Below are 23,091 nucleotides of genomic sequence, written 5' to 3' on the forward strand. Positions count from 1 at the left end.
CTCTTTCTCCCTCTCATGAATACAACAACAGGGAACACTTCTTCCTCCTCCCTTTCTCCTTCTCCTGCTCTCTCTATTTCTGTGTGTTCATCAATTAACCAAATAATCACAAGCAGAGGCGAGAGATAAGGAAACCCAACAAAGCAAAATAAGAAACAAAGGAGCTCTGCAATTCCTTTCCCCTACATTTGTATCTCTTTCCATCATATCCGATGAAGCCGAGCCAATCGGAAGCAGCTTCGTCGTCATCCAGCTCTTCCTTCTCCGAACGCCAACTGCAATCGGTGGCGGTTCCATCTTCATCATCGCCGGCGGCGGCGGTTTCGGAGAAGATGGTATCTGCATCGATATCAGCTGCGGAAGAACCTGTTGGTTCTCGCGAAGGGGGTGGCCAGGAATCCGTCTCTGTGGAGCGTCGTGGAGATCATTCGGCGGTGTGTCGATGGACGGTCGTCAATTTTCCCAAGGTTAAAGCTAGGGCATTATGGAGCCGTTACTTCGAGGTCGGTGGCTACGACTGTCGTCTTCTTATATATCCGAAAGGTGACTCTCAAGCCCTCCCTGGTTACTTCTCCGTTTATCTACAAATTATGGATCCTCGGGGGTCCTCTTCTTCCAAATGGGATTGTTTCGCTAGTTATCGACTCTCCATTGTCAACCATCTCGATGAGTCCAAGTCTATTCAGAGAGACTCGTGGCATCGATTCTCAAGTAAGAAGAAATCTCATGGTTGGTGCGACTTTACTCCTGCTTCCTCAATTCTAGAACCCAAAGCCGGTTTCCTTTTCAACAATGACTCTATTCTCATTACTGCCGATATTCTCGTATTGAATGAATCCGTTTCCTTCACCCGTGATAACAATGAATTGCAGTCTTTATCGTCTGTTTCCTCGGCTGTCGCTTCCGGTCCTGTTTCTGACGTCTTGAATGGGAAGTTCACTTGGAAGGTTCATAATTTCAGTCTGTTTAAGGAGATGATCAAAACCCAGAAGATAATGAGTCCTGTTTTCCCAGCTGGGGAATGTAATCTTAGGATTAGTGTCTACCAGAGTTCCGTCAATGGGGTTGAGTATCTGTCAATGTGTTTGGAGAGCAAGGACACTGAGAAGTCCTTCATTCCTGACCGAAGCTGTTGGTGTTTGTTCCGAATGTCGGTGTTGAACCAGAAGCCTGGGCTTAACCACATGCATAGAGACTCTTATGGACGCTTTGCGGCAGATAATAAGGGTGGCGATAATACTAGTTTAGGTTGGAATGATTACATGAAGATGTCGGACTTTATTGGGCTGGAATCGGGGTTCCTTGTCGATGATATTGCTGTTTTCAGTGCATCCTTTCATGTGATTAAGGAGTCCTGTTGCTTCTCTAAGAATGTGGGTTTGATTGGAGGGAGGATTGGAGGAGCGAGGAAATCCGATGGCTATCTGGGTAAGTTCACTTGGAGGATTGAGAATTTCACCAGGTTGAAGGATCTTCTTAAGAAGAGGAAGATTACGGGTCTGTGTGTCAAGAGCAGGAGGTTTCAGATCGGTAACAGGGATTGTCGCCTTATTGTTTATCCCAGAGGTAAGTCCATATCTTGGTTCAGGTTTTTGGCTTTATTATGCTAAAACTTTGTTCAGTTAGTTTATGTTATGTGTGCTTTAAGAACCTTTTTTCATCAGCATTGTTGTGTCACTTGTAAAATTTTAGTGCTGATGATTACTGAATTCAACATAGACATGCTTTTTAGGTTCAGACTCACCTGCTAAGAACTTTCTTTTCAAGTACTAGTTGTTTTAGTTAATTAGGCTGTGAAATGGAAAGAGAACTGATGGAGTTTAACTTGCACGTGATGCCATCAGGGCAGTCTCAGCCACCATGCCACCTTTCAGTATTTCTTGAAGTAACAGATTCCCGAAATACTTCCAGCGACTGGAGCTGCTTTGTTAGTCATCGCCTGTCGGTTGTGAACCAGAAAATGGAGGACAAGTCTGTTACAAAGGAGTCACAGAACCGTTACTCCAAGGCTGCAAAGGACTGGGGTTGGCGTGAGTTTGTGACACTAACTAGTCTATTTGATCAGGACTCTGGTTTTCTTGTCCAGGACACTGTTGTCTTCTCAGCAGAGGTGCTTATCTTGAAGGAGACCTCTATAATGCAGGATTTTTCTGCTCAGGAGTCAGATACAAGCAATGCTGGTTCCCAAGTTGATGGGGTTGATAAAAGAGGGTCATTTACATGGAAGGTGGAGAACTTCTTAGCCTTCAAGGAAATTATGGAAACCCGAAAAATTTTTAGCAAATTCTTTCAGGCTGGTGGATGTGAGCTTCGTATTGGTAAGTACATGATAGTGATTTATATTTCCAGTCCTTGACTAAATAAGCATCTTTAGAACCTAAAGCACTTTTTTCATTAACTAGTTGCTGTTGTCTTGGTACTTAATTGCCAAAACCATGTTACGCAGGTGTTTATGAATCCTTTGACACTATCTGTATTTATCTGGAGAGTGATCAATCAGTTGGAAGTGATCCAGACAATAATTTTTGGGTCAGATACAGAATGGCAATGGTGAATCAAAAGAATCCTGCCAAAACTGTGTGGAAGGAATCCTCTATCTGTACAAGGACATGGAATAATTCGGTACTCCAATTCATGAAAGTCTCTGATATGCTGGAAGCAGACGCAGGATTTCTTGCACGCGACACAGTTGTTTTTGTTTGTGAGATTATAGATTGCTGCCCGTGGTTTGATTTTTCAGACCTCGAGGTTGGTGTTATTTAACTTTGCAAAGTTCATGTCTTCAACTTCAATGTTTCATTATTGGTGCCATTGTATTGTACTCCTTGTGGTTATGATGCCTTGATTTCTAGATGAACCTGGTTGGCTTAGGAAAGGACCATAAAATGATGTTTTATTACTGGAAGTGTTGGTTGCTTTTTTGGTAATGTAGTACTGGTGGTCTATGATGCCTTCTTAATGGTTCTTTTTGTTCCTTAGATTTCTAGATGAACCTGGTTGTCTTAGAAAAGGACCATAAAATGATGCTTTATTACTGGAAGGGTTGGTTGCCTTCACTTTATTTTGGATTTTGGATAGATGGTGAATTTTTTTCGACAGAGGGGTGGGCCATGGCACAACTGTTGGTGAACTACAATTGTAGTCCCGAGGTCAAGGCATCAAAACAACCTCCTAGCAAAATTGTTGTGATAAGACTGCATAGGAAAACTATCCCCTAGACTCTACCTGTGGGTAGCCTTTGGCATTGGGTTCGCTCCTTTTAGTGAATTTTATTGACAATAAAAAAAAGATAGGCTAATAGTACGAAACATCAACAGAGCTGGAAAAAGCCTGCATAAGATTTAACATAAAGAATAACAGATTCCTTAGCTAGATCCCCGGAGGTTTAAAATAAAGACCACATTTTCTCACACAACCGCCCAACAAGACCCACTACGGGCGAGAAAGCAAGAAGGAAGACAAGAAGAAGCTGGAAGAAAACTAAAGTTCGGGGTATTGCTATCTTGGATGGTTTTGGTCAACCCCCAAAACCAAGTTTTCCCAGTAACTCATTGAGATCTCAGCCATTTAACTTAATTATGTCATGGCACTTGCAAGATAACCTGTTTCAGGCCTTGTAAACAAGGTGAATCTTTTTTTTCTTTTTCTTTTTTCTTCTTCTTTTTAGTTGGGAAAAGGCTTATTGTTGTTGTTGTTGTTGTTTTTCAAATCACATCCTAGATGGTAGTTTTGAGCTCTCCCCCTTTTTTCGTTTCGTAGCAATGGTAGTCTGAGTTAGGACCCTAGGTTGGTAGTGTGTGTATATATACATCATCAATTATTAGGCCTTGTAACAACTAAATGGATCAACTCTATTTGAGGCCATGCTAGATACAAGGCCTAAGCTATGCATATCCTTTCTCATCACTTCTCTTAAGGTTAGTTTAGGTCTGTCCCTAGCTCTTTTAATTCCTTCAATCTGGATTATATCACTTCTCTGTATAAGGGCATTTACAAGCCTCCATTGAACGTGTTCGTGTCACCTCAAACGACTTTCTCGTAGCTTATCAGAGCAACTCTCAAACCAACCTTAACGATGATCGTACCTTATCTTATGCTTCCTAGTTTTGCCACTCATCCATCTCAACATCCTCATTTCTATTATATTGAGTTTATCTCTATGATTCTTTTTTAATAGCCCAACACTTTGCACCATACATCATAGCGGGTCGAACAACGGTCGTATAGAATTTTTTTTTGAGTTTTAAAAGAATACGTCAATCATACAAGACTCAGACGCACCTCTCCACTTCATCCGTCTTTTTAATTATTTGGAAAACATCATCCTCTATATCACCTTTTTTATTTATGGTTGAACCAAGATACTTAAAACGATCGCTCTAAAGAATCTCCTTCTCATCAAGTTTCACCACCTCATCATTCGACGCGATCATGACCAAAGTTACAAACTAGATATTTTGTCTTCATTTTACTTAGTTTAAAGCCTTGTGATTCTAATGATGCTCTCCATAATTCTAATTTGGTATTAATCCCTACTTGAGTCTCATCTATCAACACAATATCATCAGCATACACCAAGAAACCTTGTCTTGAATGTCTTTGGGTAATTCATCAATTATAAGTGAAAACAAATATGGGCTTAAAGTTGATCCTTGATGTAGCCCAACATTAATTGGGAATTCATTACTTTGTCCTCCCACTATTCTTAACTTGTCATTGAATCATCATTCATATCCTTAACTATGTTTACTTGCAATACTTCTTTTCTCTAGTACTTGCCATATCAACACTCTAGGAACTCTATCATAAGTTTTTCCTAGGTTGATAAATATCATATGAAGGCCTTTCCTACACTCTCTATATCTTTCAATAAGTCACCTAATAAGGTAAATGGCTTATATTGTAGATTTTCTTGGCATAAAGCCAACTTGGTTCTCTGTAGTTCTCCGTATTTGTGGTTAATTGTCTCAAACAGATTTTAGTTACTCTCTCGCATAATTTTATAGTATGGTTCATCAGTTTAATGCCTTTGTAGTCATTACAACTTTGAATATCTTCTTTATTTTTGTAAATTGGAACCATGATGCTTCTCCTCTATTCATCTGGCATTTTTCTCGTACTCATAATCTTATTAAATAATTTAGTCAACCAAGCAAGCTTGTAGGTTCCTAAGCTCTTCTATACTTCTATTGGGGTTTCATCAGGACCTTGTGTCTTGCCTATTTTCATCCTCCTTAGAGTTTTTTTACTTCGGACATAAAAAATCTCCGTATATATGTTTAAAAAATTGGTGCCTTGGTGAATGGTGTAATTGTCCAAATCATAGATGCCTGAAGTATGCTTATTTAGTGACTAGAGAAATAGATTTCCCATCTCTTCTTAATGTCCTCATTGCGTACTAAAACTTTACCTTCTTCACTTTAATACATATAACATTGTCAAGATCTCTACTCTTCCTGTCCCTTATTTTAGCTATCTTATAAATAGATTTTCCCCCTTCCTTCGTGTCCAACTTATTATATAAATCTTCATATTTCTTCTCCTTTGCTTTTCCCATAATTTTCTTAGCTTCATTTCTGGCCAACCTATATCTTTGAAGATCTTTGACATCCTTAGTCCTTTTCCATGTCTTAAAGCTAGCTTTCTTATTCTTAATGGCGGCTTGAACCTCATCATCCCACTTCCAAGTCTCTCTATAAAAATGGAGCTTTCCTTTTGTTTCACCTATGACATTTTTAGCCACCTTCCTAATACACATAGCCATGTCATTCTACATTGCAGCAGTGTCCCCTCAGTATTCCACTTTCCTTGTTTGACTACTTCATTAGCGAAGGATTTAAAGTGCTCTCCTTTTATATTTCACCATCTTACCATGGGGTAGTTAACCTTACATCTTTTATGAGTTTTTGGAGTTAGGTACATATCCAAAACCGCTAGTCTATGTTGTGTGGTCAAGCTTTTCCTTGGTATCACTTGATAATCTTTTACATAACAATCTATCAAACCTTCTAGTTAGGAAGAAATTTATTTGCCTTCTACGATGTCCACTTTTGAAGGTAATTAAATGCTTTACTCTCTTTCTAGAGTAAGTGTTTACAATAGATAGATCAAAAGCAACAGAAAAATCTAAAATTGAGATCCCTTCCTCATTCCTTTCTTCAAAACCATATCTTCCAGGTACACTCTCATAGCCTCTTTGTTTTTTCCTAATGTGTCCATTTAGATCACTTCCTAAGATAATTTTCTCCTTGACAAATTTCTTGAATTAATCCATCCATATTTTTCCAGAATTCTAACTTTGGACTTTAATCCGATCCTACTAGAGGTGCATATGCACTAATTATATTTACGATCTCTTTCTCCATTACAAGCTTGATAGCAAGATTCTATCACCTAATCTTTTAAGTTTTAACATCCACCACATCGTTCTTAAAATCTTTATCGATGAATCGATGATTATAGCTATTCATTTTTATTACTTTTTATTCCCAGTATACCAAAGTTTAGCTTTTTCACCCTTCCATCAAGTCTCTTGAATGCAAGCTATATTAATCCTTCTTTCTTCATAACGTCTATTAATTCTAAGCTCTTGCTTGTTAACGATCCTATGTTTCAAGATGCCAACCTAATCCTACGTTTTTATACTAGCTTCTTTACCCACACTCGTCCATGGCATGGAACCCTTACTTATCACCGTATCCGGGTGTCTTATCCTTTGCCCACTTATCACTACCCCAAGGCCATATATATATATATATATAATGATCTTTAGCATACAACACACATAATTGAAGTAGAACAACTAATACACAATAGGAGTGAATTCATAGTTGCCACGGTGACTAGGTGATCCAAACTCTTGGAGAGGATAAAAGAGCAAGTCGATACCAGCAAAGCTACCAAGGGCTTGGATACTTAAGCTTTAAGATCACGGTTCCTTCTAGTGTTTCTGCCAAACTGAAATACTGCCAAGTTTCTGATGGTTTTAGGCCAAGTTAAGCCTTGAAACTTCATGGAACCCTATTTTAGGCTATATAAACACAATTAAATGATTATATTGCAAACTTTGTTACCCAAATTGGTGTTTTTGGATTCATACCCATTTTTGGCAGTATGTGGTCGATCGTGATGTACAATTACACATTTATAGATGTTTAAGTACTAGTGGACATAAATACTAAGCTATTTAAACAAGTAAATCATTCCAATATATTTTCAAAGCTTGTTAATCTAGTAGATAATTTTCAAGGACATCATCACATTAATACCTTCCTAAAGTTCTTAGATATTGACTAATAATTAGTATATACTAATAATAACTACTATGTTGTCTAGGATCAATTCCACTTAAGGTGGAGCCAAAATACATTGTTTTTTTGAGAAGAGGACACATGAATATTATGTCATATTTTGCAAGAAGAAACAAGTAGAGTCCTCCATAGTTGACATGGACATTGCATCATTGACATAATAAACGTGACCTATCCTAGGATATGAATCACCAAACTGTGAATAAATCCATCGATCCTCTATGATATGAATCATATGATGCTGCTGGTAGCATATATAGCTGGTCTATTGGGTAGGAGGAGATGTCATCCACAAAAGACTATCCAATACGTCTCTTTGAGTGGAGTTATTACTCAATTACCAGATTTTGACCAAAATATTGTCCCCCCCCCCCCCCCCCACCCAAACAAAACAAAAAACAATTTGGAACTTGAGGACTTGACTTGTTTTCAAAATTTTATCAAGATTTCGTCAAGTTCGACCAAATTTTGAACCATGAAATAAAGTGAATGAACTTGACTCACTAATTGTGGAAGACTAACAAACATCAGCGTAGCAGTTGACTAGTTGTTGCTCTAATGATCAAGCATACTCAATGCATTAGGGCTGCTCTCAAATGTAGCAGACTTACCCCTTACTTCATGGAGATGTGGTATCCCAACTCAAAACCATGATCACTAGGCTGCAATAGAGCAACCTTATCATTGTCCAGGTCTGCCATGTAATGAATGAAAATTTGATATTCCTAACAAAACCATTTCCACCCACTTGAATCTTTGAAGAGCCAAAATTAGATGTTTGTCCATTTCTACTATATGGAACTTCTTAAACATATCTCTACCAATCCACACAAACTCCCTTTAGACACACTCAAGACAAATAATGGGGCATAATAAGCAATTGGAGCATCAAATACATCAAAGATGAATCGTTAGTTAGTGGATGCGTTCCATGTATGATCTACATTAAAAGGTGCTAATAATGTGTAATACACATGGTTGTCGAGGCAACAAAAAGCAACGAAAAACCAAGGAGACACCAAGCAAGGCTACAAGGTGTCGCTTAGGCGACACCAGATCGCCTTGACCCAAAAAGGGGCCTACATGGACACTTTTGACAACCATGGTAATACAACAGACAAATATCCAAAATCAGATCAGTTATCATCTACAACAACAACATAGCCTTACCCAAATAAATGGGGTGGGCCACATGGATCATTACTGTCACAATCAGATCTATTTGAAGCCTTACATGATATGAGGCCCATGCTAAGCATAGCTTTCCTGATCACTTATCCTATTGCTACTTTAGGCCTGTCCTGGCTCTTCTAATTCCCACAATCTGAATCAAATCACTCCTCCACAGTGGGGCACAAGGCATCCCAGAGTCTACTGAGCATAGCCATGCCTAGACGACTCTCTCGAATCTTGCTATGAACGAAAGCTACTCCCAACCCAGCTCTATTTATGGTCATTCATGAATATTCTATATTGTTTATGAATCATTTTTTAAAAGAAACTAGCTGTAAAGTTGTCTACTTGCCATTCTTGAAAGTACAAATAAATAATTTCTATTATGAAAACAATATTTCCAAATTTTTGGAACACCAGTAATAATTGAACAAATGCAAGAAAGAGCCCATTGTATGACCAGATATCCAGATCAGCCCTATCAGTATCCTCCACCCAGCACCAAGAAGCGGCTTCAGCCAAGATAAAATATTGATCTCAAAACGTTAGTTATTCACATCTAATAGCCATTTTTTTCAATCATTTATGTGGGAGTGATGTAGATCCAAAATACTCTTCAAAGTATCATGTATGACTATGAGTGATGCAGGTCCAAGATTTTCTCCTCGAAGCACCAGTGTAGGAGGAAGATACAGGCTTATTCTTAACCTGCAATCATGGTTGGAAAACTCTTGAGATCTTGTGAGATATTTCTTTTTCTCTGTTTATTGAGACAAGATGGTGTGCGAGACGAGATGATGTGCTTAGCACATAGGGTCCTAAGTTTAGACTCTTGAGTTAACTTTGATGCTTGGATTATTATTTGAACTTTGAGCTTTAGTTTATGAGGATATGATGCATACAATAGGCCATTTTAAGCTTTCATTTCTGCTTAGTGGTTTACCACTTCGGGTCTGAAGTGGCACTCGCACTTACATTGTTTTTTTCATATACCCGAGGTCACCTGTGTGTTCAGAAGGGCTGAAGTAGGCTGGACAGCTAGTTTCAACTTCAAAAGATCCTTAAAACCCTCGAGCTGGGGTGAAAAATTCCACCAACTCAGCAAGATCTCATGGAGATCTCAAGCCATCTCTCTTTTTTAAGTTGGCAAGTGGGACTTGAGATAAAGATCTTGAACCATGCTTGCAAGAAATGCTTAAACTAGTAGTGATACACTACTTCCATCATAGGGCTTGGTCTCGGTTTTTCACTCTAGTAATTTCATTATGGCAAAAGTTTTTAGGGTATTAAATATCATCACATAGGCAATGCCCGACTAATATCACGAAAGGTCCCCCCCCCACAAATTTTTTTTGACAAATGGATGCAAAGAATCTTCTGTGCAAGTATCACTTCCCCTTGATTTGTTCATTGCTTGTATGGGTGGAAAACCAAATTTGTCTGAGGTTAGGCATACCCACCTGCGGTTTGCTTGTTACTGCTCTTGTTTGTGGTATACAAGTTTTCCTCAACTTTATCAATCCTCAATCTGTTCGTCCACAAACTTCATCCGCTATCACTCAATGCAACTCTCTACAGGTTAGAAGCTTTAAACCTTGTCTATAGTCCTTGGTGTAAATCAATTGTAATTGGGAATCATTGAGTCTCACTACTTTGGTCCTCTGTGGTCTTGACACTTTGTCATGAAATCCTCATGCTTGTCCTTGCTTACATTAACATAGTTACTTGAGTTCCTTCTTTTCCCTAGGATATGCCAATGAGCTCTCTAGGGACTCTCTCAAAGGCTTTTCTGTTTCAATGAAGATCATAGAGAAATTTTATTTTGTTAGCTCTAAGAATTCCATAAGCCTCATCAAAACATTAATAACTTCTATCATGCATCTTTTTCGTATTAAACCATATTGGTTCTATGATGTATCCTTTCTCTTTGTTCTTGTGTTTCAATGATATTATCCATGGTTTCATGGTATGTCTTTTGAAGATCCTCTAAGATAAATACCGTCGTGGATCTTGTTGGGGTAAAACCAAATTGGTTCTTTGATATATCATTTTCATAGTTCTCATCCCACGATCAATATGAACCTGAAGCTTCCTTCGTAACTCTTGCTTAGGCAACGCCTTGGCGTCTTGGCCCTTTTTGGGGTCTTGATTTTCGTTGTCCTCTATTGTCTTGCTTTGCCTTGTTGCCTTAACAACTATGGTAGGAGGATTCCAATGATTTTTCCCATCATTTTTGTGGTATGGTTCATGAAAGAGGCATATCAGTCTATAGATGAGACATTCCATTTAACAAAAAGAAAAAAGGAGACATACCTGTCTAATACTCTATTTGCTTGTTACACTGACTTATTTGTTTGTTGTATAGATTGCGCTTAACCCTTAGTTCATTTTTTTTTTCTTTTTTTAAATTTTAAAACAGCTGATTATGGATTTTAATTGTCTATCTCTCTTTGTTCTACCAATGATCAACTGGTTTTTCTTCTTTCAGGTTTGGGCTTCCGATGATGATCAAGATGCTTTATCGACTGACCCTGATGAGCTTGTTGATTCTGAAGACAGTGACGGAATTAGTGGTGATGAGGAAGACATCTTTAGAAATCTTCTTGCTAGAGCAGGGTTTCAGCTTACATACGGAGATAATTCTTCACAGCCACAAGTCACTTTAAGGGAAAAGCTTTTAATGGATGCTGGTGCCATAGCTGGTTTTCTTACCGGTCTTCGAGTCTATCTTGATGACCCTGCAAAAGTAAAGCGCTTGCTTCTCCCAACCAAGCTTTCTGGCAGTAATGACGGAAAGAAGGAGGTCAGGCGGACAGATGAATCTTCTCCCAGTGTGATGAATCTGCTGATGGGGGTTAAAGTCTTGCAGCAAGCAATCATCGATTTACTTTTGGATATAATGGTTGAATGCTGCCAACCCTCAGAAGGAAGATCTGGTGATGATTCTTCTGAAACCTTCTCAAATCCCTCCCCAGATAACAATGGAGCCAGCAGCCCATCAGAATCCTGTAGGGAAACTGGAGCTACAGAATCCATGCAATCTCCTGTATATGAGAGGTTTGACTCTGGGGCAGATGAAGATACTAATACCTCTGCGGTACAAAGCTCTGACATGAATAGAAGTGATATATCTGAAAAGACTGCCCCCGGTCAGCCTATTACTCCTCCAGAGACATCTGCTTGGAGCCTTCCTTTCCATAACAGTTCCATTCGATCTCCCAAGGTACATACACTTGTGCTCAGTGTAGATGGGTTTTCCTAGCTCGATTTCCATGTATTAACCGCTTCCACTGCTTCTTCAGACAAAGTGTCCGGAACAGTCTCAGGAGCTTTTGGAATTAATTGTGAATTCCCTCCGAACAATAGATGGTGCTGTTCCACAAGGTGGTCCTGAGCCACGGAGAAGGCCTCAGTCTGCACAAAAGATAGCTCTTGTAATTGATAAAGCCCCTAAACATCTACAACCAGATCTAGTTTCTTTGGTTCCCAAATTAGTTGATCATTCGGAGCATCCACTTGCTGCTTGTGCACTTCTGGATCGGCTTCAAAAACCAGATGCGGAGCCTGCATTTCGATTGCCAGTAAGGGGGATTTTATTGTGTATTAATTGTCTTTCCGCTAATTTATGGTATTATTGGGATATTGTTTTAGAACTTAATTGTTCTAGTTATTAAACATTTAGAGAGATGTAATTGTATAACTTTGATTTGGATGACTTTGCTTATCTTTTTGTTTGGCCTATTGCTGCATGACCAGCTTAAATAAAAATTCTATTTATTCTTCTAGGTTTTGGGTGCCCTTAGTCAGTTGGAGTTTGGCAGTGATTTGTGGGAACGTGTCTTATTTCAAACTTTCAAGCTGTTGACAGATTCAAATGATGAACCACTTGCAGCAACAATTAGTTTTATATTTAAAGCTGCACGCCAATGCCAGCATCTTCCTCAAGCAGTATGTATTAAGACTTGAAATTTCATATTTGGTTTTCTTGTTAGTTTTTTGTGAGCCAATTTTGGAATTTCCTATCTTATTATAATTCCGTCTGTCTTCCCTTACAGGTCAGAATGGTTCGTGCTAGGCTGAAAAGTCTGGGACCTGAAGTGTCATCTTGTGTTATAGACGTTCTGGCCAAAGCCATGAGTAGGTGGACCGATGTCGCTGAAACAATGTTGAGAGAGATCAATTCTGACTGTGTCAGTGACTGCAGCTTGACAGCACCCTGTGGGCTTTTTTTATATGGTGAAAATGAATTTACTGCTGAAAGGTTGCATTTGGTAGAGGAACAGATTCTGAATGCGGGACATCATTTTGCTGATGTTTATGTCCTGATAGAAATGTTATCCATACCTTGCCTTGCTGTTGAAGCTTCTCAAGTTTTCGAAAGAGCCGTATCTCGTGGGGCCATATTGGCTCAGTCAGTAGCCATGGTCTTGGAAAGACGTCATGCTCAGAGGCTGAGTACTAATTTTAGATCTGTTGCTGATAATTTCCAATACAAAGATATAGTAGAGGGAAAGACCAATGAGTCATTGCCAGTCCAGGAAGATGATTTTACTCCTGTTCTAGGTCTTGCTGAAGCATTGGCTCTCTCTAAGGAGCCTCAAGTGCAAGGGTTTGTGAGGATGCTTTATGCTATATTGTTTAAAATGTACACTGATGAGGGATATCGTGGTCGAATGTTGAAAGGGCTTATTGATCGGGCAACTAGCACTACGGATAACTGTCGAGAAGCAGATCTAGATTTGGATATCTTGGCCTTTTTGGTTCGAGAAGAACAACGGATTGTCTTGCCAGTTCTAAGCATGATGAGGGCAGTTGCTGAGCTGGCCAATGTGGATCGAGCTGCTCTTTGGCATCAGTTATGTACTAGCGAAGATGAAAATAACCGTGCTCGTGAAGAATTACAAGCTGAAATTTCCAATATGGCTAGAGAGAAAGTTATTTTGTCACAAAAGCTGAGCGAATCTGAGGCAACTAATAACCGTCTCAAGGTACCTGATTTCTCATCTCTTTTGCTCACTTTGCTAGTGAATTGTTATCCATGCTGCTAATTTGTTCAGTGAATTTTGCAAGATGATGCTATTTTTGAAAATGGATGGCAGGCTGAGATGAGGGCTGAAATGGATCGATTTGTGAGGGAAAAGAAGGAGCTCTCTGAACAAACACAAGAAGTTGAGAATCAACTGGAATGGCTACGCTCGGAACGGGATGATGAAACTGCAAAGCTTTCCTCTGAAAAGAAGGTCCTTCAGGATCGACTTCATGAAGCTGAGACTCAACTTTCACAATTGAAGTCTCGAAAGCGTGATGAGCTGAAGGTAAAGTATATCTAATCTTGCTTTCCTGCAAATTTTTCTGCTGCTATCAAGTTTGGAAATGAGCTTGAGCCTAGATCCTGCTTGACAGCTTGAACATGGAGATATGGAAATGGTGATCTCCAGAAAAAATTCTACTTTTGGATGGTTAAAACTTAAAATATCTTTGAGGAGAGTTACTTACATTCTTGCTTTTGATTGGTTTCCATATTTGCATAAATTACTTAAAGAGTGAAAGTAAATTATGCTAACTATCCATGTATCCTTTTTGAGGAGGTTGTTGTGTATCATAGTTGTCAAGGTGTCAAGGTACCATGATGCTTGGCTGATGGCCTAGGCAAGGCCAAGGTGACTAAGTTGACCATCATATTTTCCCATTTTTGTATGCAAATTTTTGGCCATCATATCCTTCCATTTTCTTAATCTGCCCCTTCTTGTGCCTTCTTCTTGCCTCCCGTCGTCCTGTTTGGGAGCATCATGACACCTTGGTGCTTAGATGTTGTCTTGGGCAGCTATATAGCACATGCACGCACAGTTGTAACATAAATTGAAGATGGGGCAGGACATATGATTGAAAGCAAACTGTGCATCTTTCAGTTATGAAAATAGTAATGACATTAGAAAAGCTCTTACAGAAAAAAAGTGAAATTAGAAAAGCCATTTATGAGTTAAGACATGTCCTTTGATGTAGGAGCAATTTGGGATTTAAATTAATAGTGTCTATTTGGGATCTTTTCTTCACACGATGCGATACTTTTGTTAATGTATTTTCATGGTCATTAAAAAACTAAATGTTCTTTCATCTAATATTTGGTAGCCTTCCTGGTAATATTTGCCTTGCTGATACTGAATATTGGAAAGTTTTGCTCCTGTATAATTTTCAGTTTGCACTTCATAGATCGTGGCTGGTATTTTATTTCCTGAATTTAGGGAAAATTTTTATTCTTTTATCTGGCTGTTGATTGACTAGTATTTCCTTTTGAGGTATGCATTTAAAATTCCAGATTTATTGAAATGATTTAAAATTATGTTTCTTACCTGTTAATATGGACTGATATGATTTCATCTTTGGGAGCTAAATTGATGATAATATTGAATATGAATTTCTAATGGTGCAGAGAGTAGTGAAGGAGAAAAATTCTCTAGCTGAAAGGTTAAAGAATGCAGAAGCTGCACGGAAAAGATTTGATGAAGAACTCAAACGTTATGCTACTGAGACTGTGACTCGAGAAGAAGTCCGTCGTCAGTCCCTTGAGGACGAAGTCCAACGTTTGACACAAACAGTTGGACAAACTGAAGGAGAAAAGAGAGAAAAGGAAGAACAGGTTGCTCGATGTGAGGCATACATTGATGGGATGGAAGCAAAATTACATGCCTGCCAGGTAGTTGTCCTCTATTTCTTAGGTTTTATGATGTTTAGTTCTGTTAATTTCTGTGCATATATAAGTATCATCCAACATAGTCTTGTGCAGCTAATAGCAGGTGGTAACCTTCTGTCATGTGATATTTTGTGAAAACCCTAGTCCTTGTAAAATGGATGTGTTACAGCAGCTAAATTGCCTATGTAATGAGAGTCCACTCCAAGATCCAGTTTGCAAGAATATGGTACATAGTGTATGTTGGTTTATTGGTTTAGATTGCTTCCTTGCCTGAAAATGTGATTTGTCCTTAGGCATGGGATGAATCAGTCTGTAGCATTGATTAAACTTAGGTTAACAAGAGTTTGTATTCTTCCAGATTATGTTCTACTTGCACTAAGGTAGTCCTGAATTTGAAGGTGAGCCAGGGACCAAAACAGAATATTTTGTTTGAGGATAGTTCAGATTTAGGTTTAGGGTAAATCTTGATAACAGAAAATCAAGTGGATGAATGGGATTTAAACTTAGGTTAACTGTGGGTAATTTATGGGAGAAGATATGCTGCAATTCACAACTAAATCTGGAGTTATCAAGGATTCCCTGTAGAGATTGTAATTCGGGTAAATGGATTGAGCTGGATCTGTAAAATGAATTTCTGTATCAATGACTTCTTCCCTTGGTACTGCATAATCTAAGATATGACCAGGTTAGCTCTCTTTCTCTTTCATATTAGCTTGCCATTGTTTTATTGATTATGGTTCCATGTTCTATCAGAGGGTTGTGTTCGTTATCTTTCCATTCTATACCCTCTTCTTCCCCATCCATCTCATCTCCCCTAAGCCAGCCTTAACAACAACCGGACACGTTGCAGCTCTATTGTGTGCCTTCTGTTGCTCCTTCGCTTGCTAGGTTCCATCATTTATTTGACCATGCCAGTAAGAAAAGCACTACCGCTATATAAAGACGACCTGTATATTAACCTAAAGAAGCAAAGCCTGGCTATATATCATTTGTAGCATGCTAGAACAATTTGTCTTTCCTTCTTTTTCAGGGGATAGACTTGACCAGGATTTTGTGTTATAAGGTATGATTTCATGTCAGAGGAACCATCCACAGCCTATTTGGGTCCAGAGTTGTTAGTCGACTTGTTAGGACATTGTCCATTCCATCTCCTGGATCACTGTCTCCATATCAACCCCTTTGGCCATAATGAGTTCAGGTGAGAGATCCTCCCTCCAAAGATATCATTCTAGCCATCTTCCACACTGCCTTATTCGAGGTTCCAAACTTCGCGTATAAAAGTGTACATGAAATAACTTGCAGAACAATTTCATATTGTTGTCACAGTTCTAGACCTTGTCTTCTGGAGGTCCGATAACAAGCTCTCAATCCACAAGGTCATTTTTTGGTGCTTCTTATAATCTTTCTGAAAGAAACCTGATTTTACCCAGGCCCAGCCCACATAAAATCCATCGAGATTTGGACCCTAATCATATCCAGAAAGGTACTCCAAGGGCTGGTTGAATTCTGCCCAGGGGTATTTTCGTCATTTATCCCCTCTTTTGGAGCCCTAGTAGAGCTTCAGATGCAGACTGCTGTCAGGAGTCCATATCTACTTCTAGTTTGATTTTGTTTTGGTCAAGCTATTGAAGAGCCCCAGTCTGGGTAGGATTCCCTATTAGAGAGGAATTCCCCTGGTTAGAATCCACTCCTTTCAAGGATCCTATATATACTTTTATTTTATAATTTGGATCATTCCTTGAGGAGTTATGATAGAGTCATTGTTGGAGTGACAGTCCCCAGTTGAAATCCAATTTTCAAGTAGGATTCCTTCTTGAAGTTGGTTGCTTATTTTTGCAAAGTTACTTTGATTGGGAGTCTAGTTGTGTTATCGAGTTGTAAGGAGAGTCCCAATCCAAATCGGATTCCCTAAGTTGAGTTCAAGTTGGTTTTCCTTTTAAAGACCTAGTTTAATTTTCCCTCTTAGTGTAAGACTATTAAACCCCCCAACACAATACCTCTGTGTAAACAATTCAGCTTGGATATTGAATAAGTTTCAGACTTGGGGTCATGGTGAACAAGCCCACAACCTTGGTTTTTGAGGGTTCTGAGCTTTCTCAAAATTCTGCGAGTTTCAAGTCTTCATGAACTCCTCCAAGCATGTGGCAGCATCCCATCTTCAGCAGTCTGATTGTAAGTTTCCTCCTCCAAGTACAACACAGTCCCTCCCCCAACGTTTACCATCATTTTACAACCCCCCAACCCCCCAAAAACAAAATGCAATCCTCCCACTCCCCTTTCTTCTCTGCAGCAGCAGCAAACCCCACCCCCTCTAGTCTCCGATATCCCCAATCTGATCAACTTGTTCTGCTTCCTATAGGATCACACTATCCCAAGACCCCAGTCCTACTATTAGTTTCTCAATTAAACCTTATTTCCCGAGGTCTGAAAATTTCCTGCGGTTTATATTCTTCCTCTAGAAACCCTAAACCTTAATTTCATTTAAACTCTAATATCTCCCTAACCCCTCAACCAAACCCTAAACCATTTTAGGATTACCTTCTCCTACACCTTCTCTGCCTCCTCTCCGAACTCTAACCCTGACCAAGAGTCCGAAGCCGAGTGGGAAACCTCAAGATAAGCCAAACCTAGTAGAATCTGAAATTACAGTTCGTGTTAAACAGAGTCTTTTCCTTTAATTTCAGACCTAGTTCCAGCCTAGCCGAACCCTAGACTTACTCATAGACCTTCCAGTCAGTACCTAGGCCTGGAAGCCAAATCCAGCCCTAGTAATGCAGGGTGTTTTGAGTGTGATTCAGCTACTGTTATTGAGATTCAGATCTGGACAGCAAGGAATTGAACCCTATTGTACTGCTGGTTCTAATTGAGAGGATCCTGAAGACCTTGGGTTACATCAAAACCTTTGAAGTGGAAATCAGCACTTATAAAAGTGAAATCAAATAAATGGGATGCTGATTATGGTCGGCTTTCCTATCAACAAATTTTATGATCAGATATAAACCAGGTTTTGTTTAACTCCACTCCTTTAAGATGGTTAACTGTTTTTCCATCTATAGTTGCGGATCTCATTTAGATCTCCCTCCAAACCAACAAACTCCCAGGTTTTCCCATTTAGCTCATTGTTGGCAAAGCTGATAACAACCTGAGAATACCTTTTTCCTCCCATGGGTGGTCCATAATTAAGAATAATAATCTTTGGTAGAAGGATGTATGCAAACTGTGAGAAGCACCAGGATCATCTGCCATGAATAAAGCATTCTATCATGCCTCCCTCATACTTCTGGCTTTCACAACTAGAGTAAATAAGGGAAATTGGTTATCAGAAACCCTCCAGACTTTAGAAGAATCAGGCATAAGCCTCAGTAATCTTAAATGATAAAGAAGAAGAAGAATATTGAAAGCCCACCTGCTCATCCGATGTCAATTGTGGTTGTTTCTTCTATGAAGTCTTTGTTTATATGATCAACCATGGACTTCTTTCTGTTGCCTTTGAGTTAGTACGCCTGCAATTGGATGCCACCTGGATTTTGCCTTTCCAAGTAGACAGCTTTTTGTGATAGTTTAATACCTAGAACTACCAGCAATATCAACTAGTTGGAGAAGAGAGGAAAGAAGAAAGAAGAGAAGAATACAGAATAGAGAGTCAATACTGCTACCAACTGGAGAGAAGAGCTTATTCCAATTGGTAGCAGAAATTTTGTATTTCATAGGAAGGTAACATCAGCATTTGGTGGGAGCATAAACTTAGGAGATGGACCTCCAAATCCCGATCTATAAATAGGATTTGGAATGCCATCTATTTTGATGTTTCTTCTAGGCTGATAGCTATTCCCCATCCCCCTGTTGATGATACCCAAGGAACAGGCTCATTGTTGTCTCTTGGGGTCTTAACTCTCATTTTCGGCCTTCTGTCTAGAGGCCTTGTTCTCTTGTTTCCTTGCGTCTAATATATATATTCTTTATTCATCCAAAAAAAAAAAAAAAAAACAGCATTTGCTAGTAAAACCTGTGTTTTAGAGTACTTGACTCTTGAGAGCATTGATTCGATTAGATTCTTGAGGTCGTCATGAAATTCTTAGAGACTCCATACATGTTGATGGAACAATAAACTACTAAATTTTCAGGGTCTTTTCTGTTGATTTGAGGTGTTCAAGGTAGCATCGCTCCTTACCTTCATCATAGAACTCTTGGGAACAATACATATGCCTGGGTGGTCTCCTAAAATGGGCGTTTCTGTAGAAGGGTAGAATAAGTCAACAGAGTTCACTAAGCTGGATGGTGATAGTGAAGATGCAAATTCCTTGTGATACTCAATATTCTCTGCCTCTTGAAATCTCTCTTTTGGTTCAAAATCGTGATATTTGTTCAGTCCTCTCTAAGTGAGAGTCCTTCACTCGCTACAAACACCTAGAGTTGCACTACAGTAAATAGGGACCATGGCTCCAGAGCAGGGCTTGCCTCCCAACCGGTTCCCCAAAGGATCCACATCGTCTACAGCTACAAGGGTGTGGATTGTGGAATTAAACCAATGTTAAAATTCAAATTTGAAAATTTATATCATCCCACAGTGTGGGTTTACCTGGCTGACACTTAGCACACCATCCTTGCTCAGCTGAAGGATGACCGCTGTTGATGATTTGAGTCCTGCAAAAGGCTCATTAATAATGCAGGTTTAGTTAATGGACATAGGAGATGGTACATTGTGGTATGGGAGTGACAAATGGAATCAGGATGCTTTCACGGTGAATCATGAGACAAGGTTTTGCATTTTTATCTTTTTTTCATAATTAAAATTTGAGACTCTTTTAAGGAGCTGGAAAATTTTAGTAGACCTTGCAGAATTGGAGGTATATACTCTAAATACACTGTTATTATCAGAATGATGGATTAAAACACTGATGTACATTTTTAATCGTAGTTTGAACATCAAACCATCTCTGATCCTTTGTGTTTTGCATGCTCCACAATTTTACTGAGGGCTCAAAGGGACAGATTCAGGTTTTCAACTGCACCAGAGAAATATTTTTTGAGATCTGAACCTTCCCCCCCCCCCCCCCCTAAAGATTTTAATCAATAAATCCCCACATGGCTATCTCTTAATCCACCTGTTACTCTTCTTCTTCCTTCTTGCCACTTGGTAAACACGTAGATATTTCAACTAAAGACTGCTATTGTCTTGCAGCAATACATCCATACTCTTGAGGCCTCTCTTCGGGAAGAGATGTCCCGACATGCCCCTCTATATGGTGCAGGCTTGGAAGCTTTGTCAATGAAGGAGTTGGAAACGTTGTCACGCATCCATGAGGAAGGTCTTAGGCAGATCAATGCACTCCAACAGCGGAAAGGAGTTGCTGGTGGCAGCCTTTTGATGGGCTCCCATGCTCTCCCGCACTCCCATGGGTTGTATCCTACACCCCCACCTCCCATGGCTGTTGGGTTGCCTCCTCCCCACATCCCAAATGGTGTTAGCATCCACAGCAATGGGCACATGAATGGTGCAATGAGACCTTGGTTCAATCCTACTTGAGGCCAGTTGCAGAATCCTGAAATCATGTATTTAGTTAGTCACAATGATCTTCTCTCATCCGGCTGGCATTTTGTCTTGCAGGTAGAGCTCAGTAAGATTTCCATATGAAAGGGCTTTCCACCAATTTTTTCCCCCCCCTCAATTCTTCTAATATTTCATTTTAGCCTTCTTTAGATTCATCTCTTGGCATTGAACAGGTAGAACCGTCGGATGGTCTGTTAAATAAATAACAGATAAGGGAAATGCATAGTAGGGTGCAGGAAAATAGGGTTGTAATAATCAAATGTAAGAATGTGGAAAATCCAAAAGAACTAGTAGTTGCAAATGCCTTATTTTGTTCTTTTTTTGAAAAAGCATACCTGGAAAATCTTGGAATTTTGTTATACCATCAGCTTTGTTTCTCACTAGCCTCTGGTGTTTCCTGTTCATGCTTTCCATGATTTTGCAAGTAATGAAGGTTCTGGTGGATTCTGGTTTTCTCTATTGTTAGACACTCCTTTAGAGCTTTGGGTCTTGGTTTCCTTGTCTTTTTTTTTTCTTTTTCTTTTTTACCGGGGGGTTGGTTTGGTTTGGTTTGTGGGTGACAACTGGGTGGGGGAGCGCGCTCTACATTGGAGGATCTGGGAAACTGGTTTGCTTTCATCCATCCTGACATTATTAGTGGGAATTTTTGTCAAGTTAAACCGAGTCCTTGTTTCATCGTGTGGGCATCATTATAGCAGTTCTTATGTTCTCAAGTAAGCAAAACATGAATTCAGATCATCAAAGGTTGGCTCAGTCCAACATCTAATAGTAAAGATATGATGGGTTTGATTCTTCTGCTCGTATATGTAATAGGCCCTCTCCTTACATACACAACAGCCCCCTTATTCCCAAAAAGCAGAAAATGTTAAATCCTTAGCAAACGTTGCCTAAATTTCGCGTTTTACTAAGTTTGGCTGTTTCGGCTTCTCATCCTTATTTTCTTTTATCAAAATTCAAGACTTTTACACTATTTTATTTGAAAAAAACCACTCTGGTAAGACATGGTGTTCATGTACCCCGACACAAAACCACCTAGTGGCCCAGACGTCCTAGAATTTATTGCCTCTTACCTCGTGTAAATGTGAAATTCTAAGGCATCTGGGCAGTTGTTCTGTTTTTGGGTTTGATGGTTCAGCCTTGATTTATTACTTGTCCTCTGATGCAGTTTCTGCTCTTCAGAGAGGACCCAGCTTATGGAAACCCTGGTGAAGACAGAATCTCTTCAACCACGGATCTGACTTCTGATTAGATTAGAAAAGGAAATTCCAGCTGAAAATTGGATAGAAAAGAATATCCTTGAACCTTCAAGAATAAGGGGCTGAAAGTTTTTTTTTTTTTTTTTTTTTTGGGTAAAAGGGACTGAAAGTTAGCAGTTATGGTTACTTGTGGATCCAGTAGTAACATCAGACGACTATGGGTGAAGTCACCTTAGGTGAGGAAAAGCTAAACCCCTTTCACATTTTTTTTCCTGGAGTTAGTGACAGTCATTATGCCTAGCAGTTGACTTGATGTAATAATTGCTTAAAGTAGTGGAGAGGTACCAAGTTCCAATCAAGGGGGTGTCATCTGGGTTGGTTCTGTTCAAGATACAAGATAAATCATAAATGAAAGGTGTAGCCCATATTGATCCAGTTCCATTTTTATTTTTATTTTCGGATTGCTTTTCAGTTTTAAGTCATAGCACACAAAGATATTCACCTATAAATAGTATGAAATTGAGCCACATACCAGTAATACAGATTTAATTGAAGACAATGCACAATCCATATTAAGAAGAATTAAAAGGTATATAGCATCTTGTTTGTCAAAGAAATTATAGTGGAAAGTTAGTAGCATATGACTCTTTATTCCTTGAATGACTTGAATTCCTGACAAGGAGCATCTAACAAATATTTGGATTTGCTTCACTTAATGATGCTTTATGCCTAAAACCTTTAAGAATCCAACTGGTTCTTTCTTTCCCTTTATCCAAGAAAGCTGTAAAATCTGTACATAGGATTGCCCCACAAAACTTTCTTTACTCTCACAGATGGCTATTTAATAGTCAATTGTTGCATCATTTTTGCCTGTTAGTAACAAACGACCATGGTAGATTGTTCTCTCCTCTTCCCACCTAATATTGAATCTAGGGTCACTAAATCTTGCACTAGAGTCTTTAAAAGCTAGCTTATTTAGGATCATCAATTCATAGATCCTGACCTGATCAGAATGTGTGGGTCTCCAGTTTGAGCATATTATGAATACACATAGGCAAAGTTCAATACTAAACACTCACAGTATCCAGATTATGATGTGGTATTCATCATTCTACAGAAGAATTGGCGCTCATTTCAGTGAAGAACATTTCGAACAGGCACAAGCATTTG

The 23,091-nt window shown here is 39.2% G+C and overlaps 1 protein-coding gene across 1 annotated transcript; it reads left to right on the forward strand.

Moving 5' to 3' along the window:
- On the forward strand, window positions 1-21,223 carry LOC149025236 (uncharacterized). The gene is made up of 10 exons (XM_089145466.1): window positions 1-1,566; window positions 1,845-2,318; window positions 2,447-2,748; window positions 10,972-11,706; window positions 11,786-12,064; window positions 12,270-12,431; window positions 12,539-13,471; window positions 13,583-13,798; window positions 14,914-15,177; window positions 20,357-21,223. Exons 1-10 carry the CDS (start codon window positions 213-215, stop codon window positions 20,699-20,701), a joined length of 5,064 nt encoding a protein of 1,687 aa, XP_089001592.1. The 5' UTR covers window positions 1-212; the 3' UTR covers window positions 20,702-21,223.
- Window positions 21,224-23,091: the final 1,868 nt, after the last annotated feature.

The sequence above is a fragment of the Hakea prostrata genome, chromosome 2, assembly GCF_041222555.1.
Source record: "Hakea prostrata isolate BN-2017 chromosome 2, UWA_Hpros_2, whole genome shotgun sequence".
Classification (NCBI taxonomy): Eukaryota; Viridiplantae; Streptophyta; class Magnoliopsida; order Proteales; family Proteaceae; genus Hakea; species Hakea prostrata.

Bases quoted from the DNA above. Each gene is read 5' to 3' on its own strand.
- LOC149025236 (XM_089145466.1), top strand. From the start codon at position 213: ATGAAGCCGAGCCAATCGGAAGCAGCTTCGTCGTCATCCAGCTCTTCC. The intron at 12,065-12,269 runs GTAAGGGGGATT...TTATTCTTCTAG, and splicing joins AGCCTGCATTTCGATTGCCA to GTTTTGGGTGCCCTTAGTCA. The intron at 13,799-14,913 runs GTAAAGTATATC...CTAATGGTGCAG, and splicing joins GAAAGCGTGATGAGCTGAAG to AGAGTAGTGAAGGAGAAAAA.